General features: G+C 46.3%; 2 protein-coding genes across 2 annotated transcripts; one reads left to right on the top strand and one right to left on the bottom strand.

Annotated features, from left to right (window-relative positions):
* The first annotated feature begins 677 nt into the window (after positions 1 to 677).
* safb (scaffold attachment factor B) lies at positions 678 to 17,277 on the top strand. Its single transcript, XM_058073763.1, has 21 exons — positions 678 to 936; positions 1,223 to 1,313; positions 2,963 to 3,027; positions 3,093 to 3,284; positions 5,155 to 5,214; positions 5,295 to 5,334; positions 5,969 to 6,422; positions 6,712 to 6,755; positions 6,828 to 6,916; positions 8,252 to 8,401; positions 8,483 to 8,568; positions 9,963 to 9,994; positions 10,063 to 10,139; positions 10,224 to 10,366; positions 10,435 to 10,540; positions 10,604 to 10,800; positions 10,877 to 11,039; positions 14,574 to 14,638; positions 14,793 to 14,851; positions 16,213 to 16,261; positions 16,352 to 17,277. Exons 1-21 carry the CDS (start codon positions 784 to 786, stop codon positions 16,461 to 16,463), a joined length of 2,427 nt encoding a protein of 808 aa, XP_057929746.1. The 5' UTR covers positions 678 to 783; the 3' UTR covers positions 16,464 to 17,277.
* A 724-nt stretch (positions 17,278 to 18,001) lies between these two features.
* Positions 18,002 to 20,181, bottom strand: mrpl54 (mitochondrial ribosomal protein L54). The gene is made up of 3 exons (XM_058074342.1): positions 19,959 to 20,181; positions 18,870 to 19,026; positions 18,002 to 18,775 (listed from the first exon to the last, which is right to left on the bottom strand). The coding sequence occupies exons 1-3, from the start codon at positions 20,083 to 20,085 to the stop codon at positions 18,643 to 18,645; spliced, it is 417 nt and encodes a 138-aa protein (XP_057930325.1). The 5' UTR covers positions 20,086 to 20,181; the 3' UTR covers positions 18,002 to 18,642.
* Positions 20,182 to 20,310: the final 129 nt, after the last annotated feature.

Raw genomic sequence — 20,310 nt, 5'->3', positions numbered from 1 at the left:
ACACCCTGGACTGGTCGCCAACCAATCACAGGGCACATATAGACAAACAACCATTCACACTCACATTCATACCTATGGACAATTTGGAGTCGCTAATTAACCTAGCATGTTTTTGGAATGTGGGAGGAAACCGGAGTACCCGGAGAAAACCCACGCATGCACGGGGAGAACGTGCAAACTCCACACAGAGATGTTCCCTCCCAACTCTCACTGAGTTCTTCTTCTCTGTTAGGAAGTTCCTGAACCACTGACCCATCCTTCCTCTTATCCCCAGCCTCCAAAGTTTGATCAACAACCCCTCATTCCACATCATATCATATGCTTTTTCTAAAACAAAAAATACAGATATAAGACTTTCCATGTTAATTTGTGCTTTCCTTATCTCATCCTCTAAATATAATGCTGGCTCTATGGTGCTCCTTCCCTTTCTGTATCCACTTTGATATGGTTTTAACAGCTCCTTTGTTTCTAAAAAAAATAATTCAACCTCTCATTAATCATTTTCTCCGTTGTTTTACCCACATTGAACGTTAGTGCTAGGGGTCTGTAGCTACTAGTATCACTTGGGTCCTTGCCTGGTTTACAAACAGGAACTATAGTTGACTCCTTTATTTGAACATGCGCAGTGAGCGGCATCGTGGGCCCTGCACTGTACTTCAACTGAGCATGCGTAGTGACGTCACTGACTATCCAGGGTCTCCATTTTGAACTTTTGGACACAAACACGGTGCAGTCAAATTGATTTCTTTTCAAGCTGAGCGAGGATCTTTCCCAGACAGAAGGATGGCTGATCCAGCAACTGATGTAGATCTTCCAGAGGGCTCAGAGGTTCGCAAACTATCGGACCTGAGGGTTATTGATCTGAAGGCCGAGCTGAAGAAACGAAACTTGGACACCACTGGTGTTAAGAGCGTGCTGTCGGAGCGTCTGAAAAAGGTCTCATTCATTGGTCTTCTCTTAACTACTACACATTCAAATATCACTTTATTCACCGCACTGCATCATCTAGCCTTATATTAATGTGCACAGCATGTACTGATACTATAACGTAAATGTGAAACCGCTAGCTCCTATGCTAGTCATACTAACATGAGCAGCTAACGCTACTAGCTCATGTAGTGTACAATTGTCTCCTTCCAACGTCACGTTGTGATGAATTAACTCTTCGTGGAGCAGCCCTGCAATGTCATTCAATTTGTGTTTGTGTTATTTGTACACACAGGCTATCGAGGAGGAAGGTGGAAACCCCGACGCTATTGTTATTTCACCCGAGTCAGCGTCCAAGAAAGCTACGCCGAGGCGGGCCGCTAGAGGTACACACGAAAGCTGATACTTGCCAACATGTATACACCTTTTGCAGAAAACTATGAGTGAGAGTGGGAGTATGAGTGGGAACCTTGTATTTACGGCCACTGTGGATTGTTCTGCGTGTTCCTTTTCAACTTTAATCCGGAATTACGGAACACTGAACTTCACCCCCCCCACACACACACTAAGTATAGGGCCCTGTGATTTCCACATTAAGAGTCATGGAATTGCACTGAACTTGATTGTCAATTAGGGCTGGGTGATTAATTGAAAAACTAAAAAAAGCATTTTAAGTGCAGACCTCCGAAAAGAAAGGTATACAAAACTGTGGTGAGACCAGCCATGTTGTTTGGTCTAGAGACAGTGCCCTGAGGAAAAGACAGGAAGCAGAACTGGATGTAGCAGAGATGAGGATGCCAAGGTTCTCATTGGGAGTGACCAGGATGGATAGGATCAGGAAGGAGTACATCAGAGGGAAATTACATGTTAGAGGCCTTGGAGATAAAGTCAGAGAGGCCAGACTGAGATGGTTTGGACATGTCCGGAGGGGAGATAGTGAATATATTGGTAGAAGGATGCTGCGTTTCCAGCTGCCAGGTAGGAGGTGTAGAAGAAGACCAAAGAGGAGGTTTATGGACATAGTAAAGGGGGACATGAGCGTAGTTGGTGTGGATGATGATACTGTTACATTGATACACATTTGTCTTGTAGTATGACGGGGAAATGCTTGATGGGAAATTTACTTCTGGTGGCAGTGAATCACCTTGATGGGGAAAAGATCATAATCCTATACTAACACCTAGCATGATACCGCCGAGTTCATGAAATTGCAGAATGTCAAAAAATGGAAAAATTTGTCAATATGCTAATGTTGATAAGTAGATGTTGATGATAATCCAAGTGTTTGTATCAGTATCTACCCATGAAAACCCCTCAAACTGCTACTATGCCAATGTAAAACTGCTTGCAATGCTAACAGCTAGCATGATAGCACAACGTATCAGGAAGGCTGAACATCCAAAACAAGTGCTCTGACCACTTTTTGTGGAGTTATATGCATAAATGTTGAAAATGGTCCTGTCTTGCAATATTAAAGAATCCTTTAAAAAATTCCTGGATCCAGATGTTGATCTGGATCACCCCCAAAATGTAATCAGTTCTCAATATCCCATTTCTGATCGTTCCTGAACATTTAATCCAAATCCATATAGCACTTTTCAAAATAATTTTGAAGATAAACATAACCTAAGCGGTGTGCTTTGTGGCGTTAATAACCAAAACGGCCTTTAGCGCTTCTAATCGACATATGCCCTGTTGGTTATTTGCCCCAAATCTGGGCAATCATGTTTTGCATCTATAGATGGAACAGTTTTTGCATTTAGTCCATGGACATTTCATTCACCAGCCTTGAACACACACACTCTGGTGTGGTAAAGCAAATAAATACAATTTAAAAAAAATCATGTGGGAACCTAACACCAAAATAAAAGGGATTTGCTTGGGCCCTGTTCCATGCACAATGGAACATCACCCCGTAGGCAAAGCAGTAGTGACTTGGTGCATGAGCAGGGCAAGAAACTACAAAAGCAACTCTTAACATGCAAGCTCATAAGTCCTCATCCTGGACCTGACCTGTGGAAATGCCTTTTCTCAGATGTCAGACAGGAGAACGATGAACCCGAGGATGCCAATTTAGAAGAGGACTCCCACGACGGCAATGTAAGTTTTAACACACCCACCAACTGAGATGATGAAGATGTCAACAGAATCTCGCTTGCGCTCAGGATGAACATGAGAACATGCAGGACATGGACATTCTGGACATGAATGTGCTGGATGAAGCCGAGCACGACAGCGGAATGCCGATGGAAGACGATGTGGACGAGCTGGGCAACTTACTCAATGGGGATGAGGAAGAACACCTGGGCGATGATGATGATGATGACGACGAGGTAACTCTCGACTCTGAAGACGAGGTGAGGAACCTTTTTGGCTGAAAACAATAGTGCATTGCATGTCAATATCCAATATCCACGTTCAAAATAAGCAAAAACAACCAAAACGGTCTATTTCCACATACATCTAATGTGAATTACCAATGGGAAACATATTTGGGTAGTATTTAAGAGTGCCCTACACCAGGGGTTGGCAGTCGTTAGCGTCCAAAGAGCCATCTGACCTCCTCTTCAGTAGAAAGACTGGCTGCGAAACATGACACAGCTGATGGGATGTACCCTGTTACCCGAGTTGTTGCCATTTGTCCTATCATGGCATTCCTTTATATGCAGGATGCGATATATCATGTATCTGGCACATTTATTCATCCATCCATTTTCTACCGCTTATCCTCATGAGGGTCGCAGGGGTGCTGGAGCCTATCCCAGCTGTCTTGAGGCGAGAGGCAGGGTACACCCTGGACTGGTGGCCAGCCAATCGCAGGGCACATATAGACAACCAACCATTCACACCCATATTCATACCTGTGACCAATTAACCTAGCACGTTTTTGGAATAGGGGAGGAAGCCTAAGTCCCCTCAGAAAACCCACGCATGCACGGGGGGGCCTGCAGACTCCACACAGAGATGGCCAAGGGTGGTATCGAACTCGGGTAACCTAGCTGTGTGGCCTGCACACTAACCATTCGTCCGCCGTGCAGCCCCACATTTATTCACTTAGAGCAAAATACTATTTTCATATAAAAGCAAAGCTGCCAATATGTACACATGTTTGGTACCGTGCTAAAACAGTGTTTCCCTAAACTTTTTTTTCCATCTAATTCTCCAAAAGTAGAATGGAGCACAATGATTGTCAACTCCCTGGGGAAACTAACCTGTAGCTCACATGTTCAATTTTCTTGTCTGGCTTCACATTAAAATGTTTCCATTTGGGGTACATGTACTCCTGGTTGGGAATCACTGCGAGAGAACGCTTGGCTGCTTTTCAGTTTGGAGTCCAGTCAGTGAAACCACACAGTGAAAAAGTGATCTTGTATGTTCTACCGGCTCGCTTTGCCCCCTGAAAACTCATATAAGCATATTGGAGCTACAGCCCACATCCGAACTCCTCCTCTGATTTTGGATCATTTGCAATGAAAATGACTAATGTACGGATGCGTTCCAGTTGCAACAATGATAGAATTGTTGTAGTAGAAATGAAAACATTCAATAAAAATGGACAAAAATAGAGCCTACGGCATCATTCAACAAGAAAAATCTGACATGTTTGTTCATCTTAACCGTTGCCCTCGTCTCTGTAATGGCCATGACGCATGAAGGAAACTAACTTAGGCGACCTCTTGTGTAGCCATTCGTTATTCATTCATTCATTTTCTACCGCTTTTTCCTCACGAGGGTCGCGGGGGTGCTGGAGCCTATCCCAGCTGTCATCGGGCGAGAGGCGGGGTACACCCTGGACTGGTAGCCAGCCAATCACAGGGCACATATAGACAAACAACCATTCACACTCACATTCATACCTATGGACAATTTGGAGTGGCCAATTAACCTAGCATGTTTTTGGAATGTGGGAGGAAACCGGAGTACCCGGAGAAAACCCACGCATGCACGGGGAGAACATGCAAACTCCACACAGAGATGCCCGAGGGTGGAATTGAACCCTGGTCTCCTAGCTGTGAGGGCTGCGCGCTAACCACTAGATCGCCGTGCCGCCCCCATACGATATTCCATACACAAAATGTAACATTACATGTGACTTGACCGTGTTTTGTATGAGTGATTTAAGAGCTTTAGCATGAGCAATTCCCTGTACATTTCATGTTAAAATATGCCGAAGCAATGTTTCTAATATTTCAAAGGGGAGCTAATGAATTGCAATGTTGTTTTCAGCAGGTGAATGAGTCTGGGCAGATGGATAAAGATGACGATATGTTCTCCTCACTTTATATGGTATGTGTCTTTGCACAAAGAAGGGAAGGTACGTAAAGATGGTGATTTTTAAAGGGCTGGTGTATGTTTGTGTGTTTCAGACGGCGGATGCAGGTGCAGACAGCCTGATGGAAGAAACAGGTAATGTAGATACTTGGTCAGAAGAAGAAGAGCTGTGTCTCTATCGCTTAGCTTGGAATGCAAACACTTTCTTTTCAATTCAACGAGGGAGAGACTGGAAGCCCAAAGGTGATTGCTGGTTGTGTGCCAGGAAGGTGCTTAACTGCATGTATTCCAATTGGAAAAACAAAAACGTCCAAACAATCATCCAGTGGCCTTTTTGGGCCTGTTTGTTATGGTTAACACTTTTGCCGCACATTGCCAGCAATCGAAGAGAAGAAGAGTTAGGATGAGCTGATGTAGGCTGCCAGCAGGGGGTCCTGCGTGAAGATCCATCAAGGCTTCAAGCACCATTTCACCACCACGCTGACTCAAGATGGATATGAAAACAGTTGGACTTGAGATGGAAGCTTTGTTCAATGTGCGCTGGAAGCCCAAGCAAAAGGAGTTGCAGCGCCACATCTCTTCCACCGTGGACTGCTTGCTTTGGATCAGTTAGAGCCCCCCACCCTCCCACCTTTGGGCTCCCTTCCAGTCTCTCCATAGGGTCTACTTAGTAAGAGCACAGGCACGTGGCCATGCCAGTTCCTCCTTAACCATTGCTGTGTTTCAGAAGTGATTAAACTCTGCCATTCTATTCCTGTTAAATCCGTAGAAAATGACAAAGTAGCTGGGTCTTGTTTATCTGAGCCGCTTATCGAAGACCGCCACCAGAGCCGCGAGATGAGCGCCGAAGATGATCAGGCTACCGCCACTCCCGTCACCACCGCCACCGTCAACGCCGAAGGGGAAGACCAGGTGTCCGCCAACACTGGAGCCAAAGCCGACGTGGCTGTCTCCAGGGATGCGGAAATCGACAAGGATGCTATTGAGACGGACGCCACCGAGGCCGGGGACGCGGGGAAAGTCCCAGAAGAGACACTGGACAATGAAAAGGGCTCGCAAGCTGTTAGTGTAAGCGAACAGGACGTTGGGGGTGAAACTGTTGGTTCAGAATTGGGGTCTAAGAAGGGGGATGAGGATGAGAAGACTGAAGAGAATGCCACTTCGGATTCATCCTCGGCAGTGAAAGAGTCCTCCTCTGTAGAGGGCGATGATCAGACCAAGAGGTTTGTTGCTTTCTGTCTACTAGAAACCAAAATGGCTATCTCTTTTGCATTGGCTCCTTTGTGCTTTTAAGAATTGGATGTTCTTTTGAAGTCTTTCGTATCTCCCTCCCTGCTCACCTTTTTATCCAGCCGTAACGCATCCGGGTTGTCTGGGGTCAAGTCCCGTTTACACGCCTGTAAAATCTTCCCACAAAGGGTTGCTTTTCATACAAGGACGTGCAAGTGTAGGCCCCCACCCCCCAGCGGTGTTTGCAAACATCCTCACTCTTCTTTCTTTGACTTTCTCTAGTTCCCAAGGCACAGACTGCAAGGACGAGTCCAAGGATGAAAAGGGTGAGTGTCTTCTGTGATGATCACAGAGACGGCTTGCTTCTTCTTTATTCTTATCAGATTGTCTCTCATAAGCCACTGGGAGCAGAAACCTGTGGGTCAGCGGTCTCGCCTCCACAACCAGGGCGACAGATCTGAAGACACTCTTCAGCAAATATGGCAAGGTCAGTGGCAAGGACAGGAATACCGACTCCTAAGAATGCTGGTCAGCACTGGAATTTAAGTGACTTGTATGTTAACCAAGCTATAACAATATTATTATGATTGTAGCAGCTAAGAGCAAAAACTCTATCTGGCGGACTAACACAACCTCGCTAGCCGCTAGTCTCAGCGTCATTCCCAGACGGAAGAGAGGATACCTAGCTCTCCATTTGGCTAGATGCTGGCTTGCCGTCAACATTTTGCCGTCTGGGACGGGCATTAACATGTCCTCTCTATTGTTGAATGAAAAACCTGCTTGGTTGGACGCTTGATTCACTGAACATGGCTCTTTGCCATTCAGCTGTGGCGTTTTTGTGTCCTCGTTGAGAAGTCTTGCTCTTGCAGCGTGTTTATTTCCCCTGTGTTGAGGATTTGTGTGTTCAGCTGCCTGGCTTCTGCCTTCCTTTCAAGGGTCTGGTCTGCCTTCTTATACCATCTGGGTTAAAAATGATGTTTGGGGGAAGTTACATGGTTGGCTATTGTTTACAGTGTTGGCGCTGAGCAACCACTCACACTGGTAGCTAGCTTGCTAGCCTGCCACAATGACAGTTGTAATTTTTGGACCCAGCGCCTTTACAGTACAAATGTGTGGCTAAATATACGGCATGTTCGAATTGCCCCAATCTAATCCTTTAAATATGTACTTGTGGAAACACTGTTACCAAGATGGGCCAACATAAGGGAGCAAGAGGTACAGCAAACAAGCCACCATTCTTTGTTTGCTCACTCTGTCTTTACCGTTTCAAACAATTGAATGAACAATGTCAGTCGCAGTTTATACTCTTAGCCGATGTAAAACATGACTGGACTTGCAATCATTGCAATCTTGGCGCAAGATTTCTGATGTTTATTCAAAGTCTGATATAATGAATGAAAAGAACAAGGAAATGGCAGACTTACCCGGACAATCCAGGCGCTGTGATGCCACTGTCCCATAGTTTTTATGACGTCCAGAGGATGAATCCATCCAAAATAATGACAAGTTGCCTTACGTAAATCTTATGCACGCTAATGTACAAAGCGCCATATTCGTACATGTCATCTGTTCACATTCTTTGTGTTTATGGCGGAAATTATTTTTGACTGCACTGTTGCTGTAAATTGTTGATTAACTTTGTGTGTGTCTGTGTTGAACAAAATTGACAATATAGTGAGATTTGTAATTTTGAAACCAGGTATATTTTTTACATTCCACTAATGCTACCATATACCAAGTCTCTTTGAAGAATTGATGATTAAAATGGAAAAGAACCGTGATATAGTTGGGACTGACTAATCCATTCCCTATTGGGGCTTAGGTTGTTGGCGCCAAGGTGGTGACCAATGCAAAGAGTCCCGGAGCGCGCTGCTACGGCTTCGTCACAATGTCTTCTACAGACGAGGCGGCTAAGTGTGTCAGCCATCTTCACCGGACGGAGCTGCACGGCAAGATGATCTCTGTGGAACGGGTTCGTGGTGTCACCATGCAGAACTACAGCAGTCGAAACCTCTTCCCCCTCATATTGACAAATTCCTTTTAACTATTGCAGGCTAAAAATGAGCCAGTGGGCAAGAAACCAGCAGATGGTGATGGCAAGAAGTCAGGCAGCGATCGGAGACGCTCTTCTGACTCCAAGTAAGATTTATAGATTTCTGCTAAAATGTCCAGATATTCCCTGTCAGACGTACTGTCCAATCCGTTTAAGTCCACGCCCCTCGGAGTGGCACGCACCATGTGCCTCGTATTTTTCACAACACAGTGAAAATGTATTCATCCAGCCTGAATCACCCACACAGTTGGACTAGCATGCTCTGCTAAACTAAGCTAAACCCGCTAAGAGTTTTTCACTGGTGTTTCACATTGCTGTTTCGACATGTTTAGTTCGGGGAGGGAGCTTGGTCACCACCATTGGGAAATACACTATGACCAAAAGTATTTGCTCACCTAATGTGACTCGCATATGAACTTAAGTGCCATTCCATTCGGAACCCATAGTGTTCCGTATGATGTCGGTCCACCTTTTTCAGCTATTACGGCTTTAACTCTTCATGGAAGGCTGTCCACAAGGTTGAGGAGTGGGTTTATCTGAATTTTTGACCATTCTTCCAAAAGCACATTGGTGAGGTCACACACTGATGTTGGTGGAGAAGGCCTGGCTCTAAGTCTCCGCTCCAATTCATCCCAAAGGTGTTCTATGGGGTTCAGGTCAGGACTCTGTGCAGGCCAGTTAAGTTCATCCACACCAGACTCTTGTCATCCATGTCTTTATAGACCTTGCTTTGTGCACTGGTGCACAGTCATGTTGGAAGAGGAATTTTTTCTATGGGAAAATGTGCTTTCCTTTAAGGGGAGTTACTTCTTGACGTACTTGCTCCTACGTGGGGATTGTCACATGAGGCATGCACATGACCCACACAGATTTCCAAAGCAGCAGTCAGTAATGCAAAGCCTGTAGGAAGGGAATTGGGATGCAGACTATTTACATACGTGCATGCAGGAAAAATGCAGCCAGGTTGCAAGGGCAAGGCGGGGGGAGGAGTGCGTATGTACTACATTGTTTACATTGTCCAACCTCGGCACTGGCTCCTCCTACAGCGGGCTACATACTCCTCCAGTTGTACACTGGTTCTTTCCCAGCCATGACTGGCGGCTTCTCCCCCATGCATGCTCTGGTTCTCTCTGTCACAATAGCCGTAGGTGGCCTCGGAAGCTACTACGACCACTTTCGTGTCTTTTTTGGTTTGAGTCAGACCTTGTGGAATGGATTAGTGGTGATAACCAAAGCACCACTGCTAAGTAAAAATGTCATGTACACTATACACAATGTGTTTGGTGTTGATGATGAAGTGAACAATACAACACATGACCCATTTTTACAAATAAGACGATGGGGGACCGGGAGTTGGTCTACATAGCCTGTTTGTAAACTTATACGGGTTGGACTGTACAAAGTAAATGCATCAACCTTGGCATGTTAGATATTCCATAGAAACAATGCGACATGAGCTGACCTGGTTGTCTTCCTGCAGGTCTGATGGAAAGGATGACAGGGAAGGCAAAGGTGAGGTTTTTGTCTGGCTTCGTATGAAGGAAAAAGTATTCCCTCTTAACGGGTGTGTTTTTTAACAGGGGACGAGAGGACTGTTGTCATGGACAAGTCCAAGGGGGAGCCTGTTGTCAGTGTCAAGGCCAAAAGCAAAGAGCGAGTGAGTGAGCTGAACCTCCAGCAATGCAGGAAGACGCTGTGAAAGCTAGCTTTCACCCAATGCACTCCTCTTCTGTGCCTCCAGAGCTCTAAGAGTCAGGACCGCAAGTCCCCCAGTAAGGAGAGGAAGGGCATCTTGTCCTTCGACCAGATCAAGGAGCAACGTGAGCGAGAGAGGCAGAGGCAGCGTGAGCGAGAGATGCGAGAGGCAGAGCGACGCAGATACACGTAAGGAAGCGAGCCATGGAACCTCACCCTTTAGCAATAGTGCTCACTAGCCGCTGTGACTTTGGCAGCAATCGCGGGCATGACAACCGCCCAGACCGCGAGCGTGAGCGAATTCGCATGTTCCGTGAGAAAGAGGAGCGGAAGCATTTGATGAAGAAGAGACACTGGCTGGAGGTGAGGTCACCATACTGTCTTTGTCTTTTTCACACTTGAAACGCCACTTTGATTCCTCGACAGACTGAGAGGGAACGCCTCGATGCGGACCGCATGGAGCGCCAGTACCTAGAACGGGAGAGGATGCGCATTGAGTACGAGAGGCGGCGAGAGCAGGAGAGGATCCTGAGGGAGCGTGAGGAGCTCAGAAGGCAGCAGGAGCAGCTACGCTACGAGCAAGACAGACGGCCCATGAAGAGGCCGTGCGACATGGATGGCAGGTATGCAAAGCTGACCTCACATGGAGTAGGATGGAAATAATTCCATCCTACTCCTCACATTCTGCCATCTTGTCAGGAAAGACGACTGGCCCGACAAGCGCATGAACATGGACGACAGATACGGCCGCTCAGACTTTGGCCGGCAGGATCGCTATCAGGACTTTGACCACAGGGACAGAGGGCGCTACCAAGACGACATAAGGGATGGCGGGCGTGGTATGGCTGACAGAGATGGTCCGGTAAGACCTGGAACATTCCTCAGCTACAAAACATCTGATTATTGGTGAATGGGCTTGAAAGTAACACCTGTATTCCATCCTACATACTTTCACTGTACATGCAATGTGCCTGTACCCACTACACACGCTTCCATGCATACATCAGGCTTTAGCATGTGTCATTTAGCTCAATGACTAATTAGCTACACAAGATGAAATAGGGATTTGTAAGTCCCAATGTTGTAAATTTACCTACACAATCCAACTAACAGAGAATAAGAAAAGTACAACTTTAATTGTAATAAATGTATATCAATCCCAGCCATTTTTCCAAATTCAACCCTTTCAGTAGCCCATCTTTCAAGCAACACAATATTATGATCTATGGCCGTATAATCATGTTAAGTACCAAAAGACAAATCAATCATCTTTGTCCATTCTTTAGCAATCAGAAATAGAACAGTTGGAACCTACACCTTTAGCTCAACTTAGACACATCATCAGTGTTCCGTCCTGGGTTCACTGGGTGAGTCGGGTCTCACAACAGACACCCTTGCCCAGGAGACCCAGCTGAGGTGATCAGTCCCAGCCTGTGTCTAAGTAGCCTTCGCTTGATCCACAGTCATCTAGATGCCTTTTCTCTGTGGCTTTGATGGCTCTTCTGTTGTGCTGTCCCTTTACACCAAACATGCTGAGTGTCGAGACTGGCCTACCAGTCCTTTGGGGGTTGCATCTGGTTCTCCATCCTCTGTTTCGATATTGGCCTCCTCCCTCCGGTCTTCCCAGGGAGCAGTCAACTCCAGCAGGACCACTTTCTTAGTTGTTGGACCACGTCTGGCCGGAGCGTGGTTGGGCTGTCTCTCTAGGTCGACTTTCAGCTGCCAGCAGCCCCCCGGCTCGACTCCAGCACTAACAAAGGCAATTGATTGCTTTGTTGGTTGGTTACCGGGCGAGATCCTGCGGTGATGACCTCTGCGATGACCCAATGACTTTGGTCATGGTGCAAGTGGTATCTCCCAACTTCCAGTGCTCTTGGGCAGCAGCTCAGAATGTGCTCCAGTCATTCAGCACCCAGAGCTGGTGGATTCTGTGCCAAGCTCTAGCAGAAGCGGTTGACCTGGCTTTGGAAGACAACGTACACCGACTGAAATACAGGGCTTAAAGTATTCCGGCGTGTCAATATGACCCCCCTCCCGCCCTCCTATGTGTATGCTACAGGGGTGGAGCCGAACCCGAATACGGTATTTGGAAAGGCACGAATGACTTTTTCACGAATAATTAATTCAAACAAATACTTAAAATGTTTGTATTCTGCAACAATTAAAACATATCAGAAAGCTGCGTTTCTTCATGAGACCACAGTGCATGCCCGGTTCAGCCAATGAGTGACTGGTGTTCAGCAGTCAGGGGTGGAGACTGAGCAGTCTGCCTGCCCCTCACAAGTCTGAACTTGGTAGCATCTGTATTTTGCTTTGTAAACATATGACCTTTCACCTTAACTGGGTTTCATATGCTGTTTCCAACTATCAGTAATAGCGGAGTTTGACCGGGAGATTATTCTGTTGGGCTGCATTTAGTTGCTATTTACTTCTCCTGTTGCCTCAGTTAGCATTAGCTTGCTTACATTAAGGCTGTTGACAGTGTAACGTTCACATTGGTTTTAAACTGTTAAGTAAGTAAGGCTTGGCAACTTGTGTAGAATTGGATGCACTTCTGGGTGGTATTTGGTACCTCTTCCTGGATCAGCTGACTGCTTTCCTTGTTGAAGGGGAGGTCTTGGGTTGCTCTGGAGACCTGAGCGTCTGGATGCGGGGCTTAGCCTCGACGACTGCTTCATCAGCCTTCCACTTCCTGCCAGTTGTTACTGCTATGCCAGCCGAGGAGACTTTGTCACTGGAGTCACTATACAACAGCACCTCTCTTGCTCGGGTGACCAAAAACCCCTCAGTCAGACGACCGAAGGGCAGTTTCACCTTGTTGTTCCTCCCGTACAACGCGATGCATCTGAGGCTTCATTGTAGGTCCACCCACTTCCGCAGGAAACGGCTGACCTTTTTTCTCAAAGCACTCAACGGTGGTCAGTGGCACATCACAGCCCAACGGTTGCCAGAGTAGTCGTGACAGGATGGCACTGGCGACCTTCTCCTTTGGGATCTAGACACTCGCTGCGGGTTGCCACTGCTGTGCTGGTTTCCCTTTGTTCAGATGACATTGAGGATCATCCATAGTCACTTCAAGAGTCTGGGCCATCTCTTGTAGACAACATATGGCACTCTGCTGAAACCTGGTACTGAGCTAGATCTAGCTGCTTGACAAACTGCTCTTCTTTCAAGATTAGCTCATTGGTATTAAATGCTGTGGTGGGTTCTGGTGGAGTTAAGGTCCTGCATGGCCCAAGATCTTTCCCTCTCCCACTGTCACTGGGGTACTTATTGACAACCTCTTCCATGCAGGCAAGTTGGCCACATTTGTCTGCCTGAGGATCTTCTTTATAAAGCCCAAGGGGTTTGCGATGATTCTTGGCTCTCGTTTTTCCATTAGCAAGCTTTGTTGCCTGTTTCATTCTGTTTGGCTGCTCATACCCCACCCGCCCGTCACATGTGATTCTTCAAATTCACATGCCGACCTTGGCTTGTGGCCGTTTTATATGGCTTAAAAACGAATTTGGTGGTGCGCACCTGACATGCTATGGTGAGTTATTGAGCCTGGCACTGTGATCATCAGTCGGGCGGTGGCTAATACAGTGTGCATCGCTGTCGGAGGTCTAATGGGCCTTGCACACAGGAGGGGGAAAACAACCGACTGAAACCTACCGCCAACGCGCAGCAAACCACGTGCACGAAGGCGACAAACAGATGCGATCAACCACACCGGCGAGCGAAGCACCCACATCCACAGCGAACTGTATGAGTCTCCCACAGTTTTGGCTGTCAGATGTGGTGGGAATTTGAGGGTATTAATGTAGTTCAGAGGAGGAATAGTAGCTGGTGTTGACAATTTACTCTGGTGATTTATGTGGATGTTTCTGCTGTCTTCCTGTCAATGAAGTAATGGCAACAGCGCCATCCACCATCCTACTCTCATTCCGGGGATATGGTCCTAAAGAAGCCGCACTATGGATGGTGCTGTTGCCCTGCCTTCATTAACAGGAAGACATAAATCAGCTGGCACGACCCGTCACAGGACCATCACATGACCACTCTGATGAAGACTGCTAGCAAGCAGTCCAAACTGTCAGGTATGACAATGAAGTCTGTTAAAAAGAATCCTTTAAGAATACCAAAACAGCATTTTTGGACGAAGAACTGTATCCTGAATATGGTGACAGTAACTTGTATGTAGACAACAATAACGGCACTGGATGAAATGGGAAGTGTTCTCTGCTGCTCAATAAATGTTTAGTGAGATGAAGATTAATGATCTGAATGTGGAATATCCATATAGTTGAACATTGTACAGCAATGCCATGTAACACCCAGAGGAACACAGCGATTTTTTTTTGGTTTTGGTGGACACTGAGCTGATGGTGATGGTTTCAACTTATTCTGTGTGCAGCATTTCTCAGACAGACACGGCCGAGACTCGTGGAGCGGAGGCTATGACAAGCGCATGAACTCCAGGTGAGCAGCTTCTTACACCTCCCCCATAGTCCAAATGTCCACCTTGGCCTGTTCAATCGGGGTGTGAATGAGCGCACACGTGGAATGATGCATTTAAGTTGAGCTGAGGTAGGCCGTTTGATGTACTCTTCTAAAGTAGATGTTTGCATTGCAGGGATGGGGGGCGTGACTGGGACTCTGGGAGGAAGATGGATGGTGAGCGGCCATGGCAAGGTACAAACTCATTTCATCGTCTGCTACCCTTTTATGGTTGCAACCATCTACCCTAGTCCTGCTCCATCACTAGACTGTCCATGTCAACATCCTTTGTTAAAGCCAAAAGGCTAATTTCTATGGAACATGTTGGCCATCATCCACAATCCTTATGAGACATAGACACATATATTTTTCTTTTTTCCATTCTAAAGATATAAAACAGATCAAAAGAGGCAGCCAATGAATGCATTCTTAATATTCCTGCATACCTACCATTCTTCCTCACGGTGTCTCAAAGTGCTAAAACATCACACAGCAATGTAATATGTAGATAACAGATAAGACACTACCACAAGTAATGCAAAATAACAAGCAACTGTGAGCTTTAAACATGTCATATATTGGACATTTACGACAACGGTACAGCAAAGCATTCTGGGAAACGAGAGGACGGCCCACATTGAACGTCCCTGTTTTCATTAAGCGCCTTCATACAAAGAGCATGCAAAGCCCTAGGAATAAAACTTGGCTTGGCAATTATTTTCTGCGTGCACGCAGGAAAACCTTGCAAGCAACCAGCTAGTACGGTAAGGCAGGGGAGGAGTGAGAGAGTCTGGGGTGTAAAAGTACATTGGCCCTTGCCACAGCAGGGGCTTCTTCTGGAGTGAGCACGTCCTCCTACACATCCCCTGACCCGGCCACAGTGGGCGGCTTCTGCCGGCCAACCTCGGTGGACGTACGGCAGGATAGCTTATCCGACATGAATCCCCTGTCCCTGCAGTTTCTCCTGCTGTACAATCTGGCCACGGCCGACACATTTCCCAAAAACTGCAGCTTCTGTGTGTGTGGTAACTAGTACATTAGGCTGTAAGTTAATGCCTCTGGTTTATACGTTCTCACACTCTAACAACAATGTATTCTGGCTTCTAAACAGAATGAACATGGAAAGCTAGAAAGCTGTGTAGCTGATCTATAGGAGTCCACAATTCAATACCAAGGCCAACATGAGTATCAGGTCTTCTGGAAGACCACCAGCCTGGTTGATCGCAACATCTTGCTAGCAGCAGCTTGCACCTCGGCCAATAACATACACACAGGCAACTGTGGCTCACACGGTGGACTATACTAGAGTCCCACCTAGTGCTCCAAACACCTCATGACAGTTCAAGAAAAAAATAGCCTTAGCTTGTTTGTTTTGGCTTTTTCCTGGTTATGGAGGCGCCACAGCCAGTCTTTTTGATCCGCATACCGATTTGGCTTACGGAGGATCATTTGTAGCACAACTCTCGACCAGCAGAATGTGTGGTGGTGTCTCATTGTGTTGATGTGAGTGGGCCTGCATTTCCACTGACCCACTTAAATCAGCATGTCCTTGTCAGGTCGTGATGGCAGTATCCCTGGCATGGCACGCGGAGGAGGAATGGCGGGGTGAGTTTCATGTCTTGCCTTTCAAAGCTAAAGTCTCCCCATTGCTTGTACTAAATACTTGGTGTGTGTGTGTGTGTGTGGCGTTACCAGGCGTGGGGGCTACATGAACTCATCCCAATCTCTCTCCGGGGCGCTGAACCGCCAGAACCAGATGATGCAGGGGGGCGGCATGCAAGGTGGAGCCTTCAATCGACGTTTCTAATCTTTTAGTGTACGCAAGACAGCAGTGGTGGGCGTGGTCGCAAAAGGGAGGATTTTACCTTTTTTCCAGGTTTTGCCTTTTTCTACGTCATGTGGTCACGAACCTGCAGTGTCTTTTATGTTGTCAATGGAAGTGTTATTTTCACACATGGTTGATGGACCTAACTAACCCTCATCACAGTGTACTTTTTAGACGGCTTCTGGCTACGCATCCTAGTCAATGGACCGTCCTCGTCAGTTTTCCACTCAATAAGCCCCCAAATGCTAGGAACTATTGATGTGTCGGTGATACTCCGTGGAAGACTTTCACATCCACTACGTTATTTATGTTGACACTCTGCTCATGTCCACCAACAATAAAACATTTGGTCTCTTTAAACATGCTTTTCATTCCTGACTTCAAAACTCACTAGATGGCAATGGAAACCTTGTCAGCATGAGATGGATGGAAGGAATGCCGATACAAGAACTAGCGAAAGGCAGCCTGTGATGGAAGTTTCATTGTTTCAGCAGCTTGAAGTCATTGCAGGCTCATAAAGACATCATGAAAGGAATACATGTTCTCACATTGCTCATCTTAGGGGATCTATTTGCTTCACTTCCTCCACAAGCCAATTGTGTCCACGTGGTGCGGGGCCCCGAGGGGACACTTCCAGTTGTAGCTTTCCTCCACGGGGTAGAAGTGCATCCTTTCATTTCCCTCTTCAGCATTTGTGCATGCAGTACTGCGCGGTTGTAGCGGTATGAAGTGATCCTGTTACTATGGCAACAAGTTTTAAATTCTGTGATGGTTATTTGGTTTGACTGAAAATAAAATGCCAACATCCGGCCCAAGCCTGCATTGTTGGAAAGTACTGGTACTAAAAAGGAGTCTTTGACTGGCATGTACTCTTGTCCTACAAGTAACAAACCCAGCCACAGTGCTGCTTTTCATTTGACCTTTCACCGGAAACATCCGCTCTCAACACGGAAGTAATCATACAGGAATATGCTTGGGAAACCCAAAACTCTTTATTGTTGGTGCCTAACTGTTTCCCGAGCATATTGGTGTGTGTGTGTGTGTGTGTGTGTGGCTGTAGAAACGAGGAGTCGACTTCCATTTCTTCGCTGATGGACCAATGAGCAGACATCCCACAGCAATGTGTTTTATTCCCAGCTATTGGGAACTGGACAGTCCTCTCCGGAATGTGACTACCACCTGGCCTGACTACTTCCTCCTTCGGCTGGCTCGCGCCTTGGGCATTCCCAACCCCGCACGTACTTTCCTATTGTATGTTGAGCGTTCCCAGCGCATGACATTGCACTCTGCATGGGGTCTCTTCTATATGCATTACCAGTAGGGATTGACCATATGTTTTTTTTTTGGGTCGATACCGATTTTTTTCCCATTACCCTTTGCCCATGGCCGATTTTGCTTGGGCCGATACTGTTTTTGCTCCCTCAATTTACATGAAAAAATGAAAATGATAAATATTACAGGTCTTGAAGTTTAAACAAATTTATTGAAATGTAAACACTGAACACAGTAGGATTCAGCTTTCTTAAACACACATTTAAACGGCATTATCAACTTTAAAAGGACTAAATATTCAACCATGTGCAAAACATTTCTGTCGTAGTTTAAGTTTTATCTAACATCAATGTGATAACTGCTCCTCCGCCTCCACACACATAAACACATCACACTGACACAATTTAGTACGATATATAAAACATTTCTCATTAAAGTTCGTGTTGTGCACGCTAAAGACCTCTCATAAGCAGACACGGCTGCTCCAATTCCTTCTCTGTGTGTGTGCTTGCGTGCTCGGAGCGCAAATATCGGCCCGATATATCGGCCGGCTGATGTATCGGTTGATCCTTAATTATCAGCGGACGTCCCACAATCACGGTCAAACATTGGCGTGCTCTTGTGTCGCCAGCTTGCAGTAGGTTTGCACCCCTGGTCCTGAGAAAGATCAGACCAAACTAAAGCAAAATCGAGTGAAACAATGAGGGAAAGTTATTGAGGGATGCTTTAATCAGAGAGGGTCAAAAGAAAACATGTAATCTGCCAGCATACACATGGGCTGAAGAACAAGCCATCATTGTCAACAAATCAACAGTTTCTTCAGCAAGACCATGCAGAACCACGGTGGTGGTTGTCCGGGACCGTCCCATCCAGTCCAGTGGATGACACTCTAAAACTTCTTTCCTTTGCTTAATCTGTTGTGACGCCAAATGTTTTCTTTTCGGAGACGCTTCCAGTATTCCCAGCTCTCTTCCTCCAGTTCGTGAAGCGCAGGGGGTGGACCCAGGTTCAAGTGGAAGAGCCTGGGAGAAGACAGGTGCACACGGGTAGTTCTTGGTATACCAAGTACAGGAAAGAAGCGCTCATCTCCACTTGTACGATGGAAGCAGTCCTTACCAGTCTGGGTACTCTTCAGGCGGCTTCAGTTTGGGGTCTTCTCCTTGTTTGTAGATGTTGGCCCCCACCGCATACGTGGTCAGTCTGACTGGATCTCTGCACACCTCTGGACCTTTCAGCTCCTCTTTCACAAAACCTTTTCCTTTGCCTTTGGCCGCTGGGGGACAAATATTTTCATTATTAGAACACATCGGGGGCGGCAGTGGCTCGGGAGGTAGAGCGGGTCGTCCAGAAACCGACAAGATCCCCCATTCGATCCTCACTCCCTCAAATCCAGTCACTGTCGTCATGCCACTGGGCAAGACACTTCACACGCCTTGCCTCCAGCGGCATGCCATGTTTGCATCAGACTACGTCAGTGCAGCTGTAGCTAGACATGTAGAATACCACCAGCGTGCGACTGAGGAGTCATGAAGAATGGCTTCACTTCATTGGGTTCCTTGGGAGCTCGTTTTTGTGCGATGGGGAAGTTAAAGTAGCTTTAATAGAGCTGCAAGTTGGATACCATCAAAAACTAGACCCGTCAACGCACCTACCAATGAGCAGCGGGTGCCACTGTGGGCCTCTCCTTTTTCTAAAAGCATTCACATGCTCATTCAGAGTTCCAAAAACATTTTCATTTCACGTTTCATGTTTTTGCACACTTTTTACCTCCCCCAGCGTCCATAAAAATGACATAATCTAACCCCTCAATTGACCCATTGCCACAAATAGATTGCAGTCCTGTGGTAAACACTGAAGAGAAACTGTATCACTAGTAATATGTTGATATTAACACGATAAAGCAATGGTTTTGAGTGTTTGTGTCCCCTGCTGGGATAGGCTCCAGCACCCCCCGCCATCCCCGTGAGGATAAGCGGTAGAAAATGAATAATTGAATGCTTTCAATTTAAGCAATGTGGTGCTACAAATTTACACACGATTATGGATGGAAACAATGATTCAGCTGGCACCAGACACCGTTGCTTTCACACAAGACGATTATTTAATGCTAAATAAAATCCTATTTATTTGAGTCTCGTGATGCTAACGCGGCAAATTGCGGTTTCCGCAATAAAAACACAGTGAAGATGCCCTCAGTATACTCACCTGCTTTTTTCGCATAGCCGCACGCTTGGAATCTGTTGCATAGGTTATTCTTACGTAGCGTTAGTAGCACACTGTTTGCTATGTGTTTTGTTAATAAAGAAACCCCAAACAAAGAGTAGCTGGACATTTTTTACATTGACTTACGAACTGCGATTGTCCATGCTACATTTGACATTCAGAGTTTAACTTCCGGTTCCGGGTTGTCGGGTTTCTCTTCCCAGCAAGGGTTGCTTACCACTGCCGATATTAAATCATCACTGCCCCCGCTAGTCGGGAAGACGCATGACATGCTATTTTGTGACATGATAGGCTTTGAAATTAAACATTTTAAGCCTTCCCATTAAACGTATTT

This window comes from Doryrhamphus excisus, chromosome 5 (genome assembly GCF_030265055.1).
Source record: "Doryrhamphus excisus isolate RoL2022-K1 chromosome 5, RoL_Dexc_1.0, whole genome shotgun sequence".
In the NCBI taxonomy this organism is placed as follows: domain Eukaryota; kingdom Metazoa; phylum Chordata; class Actinopteri; order Syngnathiformes; family Syngnathidae; genus Doryrhamphus; species Doryrhamphus excisus.
This window is presented reverse-complemented; position numbering and strand designations above follow the sequence as displayed.

Bases quoted from the DNA above. Each gene is read 5' to 3' on its own strand.
- safb (XM_058073763.1), top strand. From the start codon at position 784: ATGGCTGATCCAGCAACTGATGTAGATCTTCCAGAGGGCTCAGAGGTT. The intron at 14,852-16,212 runs GTACAAACTCAT...TGTCCTTGTCAG, and splicing joins TGGTGAGCGGCCATGGCAAG to GTCGTGATGGCAGTATCCCT. The intron at 16,262-16,351 runs GTGAGTTTCATG...TGGCGTTACCAG, and splicing joins CGCGGAGGAGGAATGGCGGG to GCGTGGGGGCTACATGAACT.
- mrpl54 (XM_058074342.1), bottom strand. From the start codon at position 20,085: ATGTCCAGCTACTCTTTGTTTGGGGTTTCTTTATTAACAAAACACATA. The intron at 19,027-19,958 runs GTGAGTATACTG...TTTGTCCCCCAG, and splicing joins CGGCTATGCGAAAAAAGCAG to CGGCCAAAGGCAAAGGAAAA. The intron at 18,776-18,869 runs GTAAGGACTGCT...GTCTTCTCCCAG, and splicing joins CCTGAAGAGTACCCAGACTG to GCTCTTCCACTTGAACCTGG.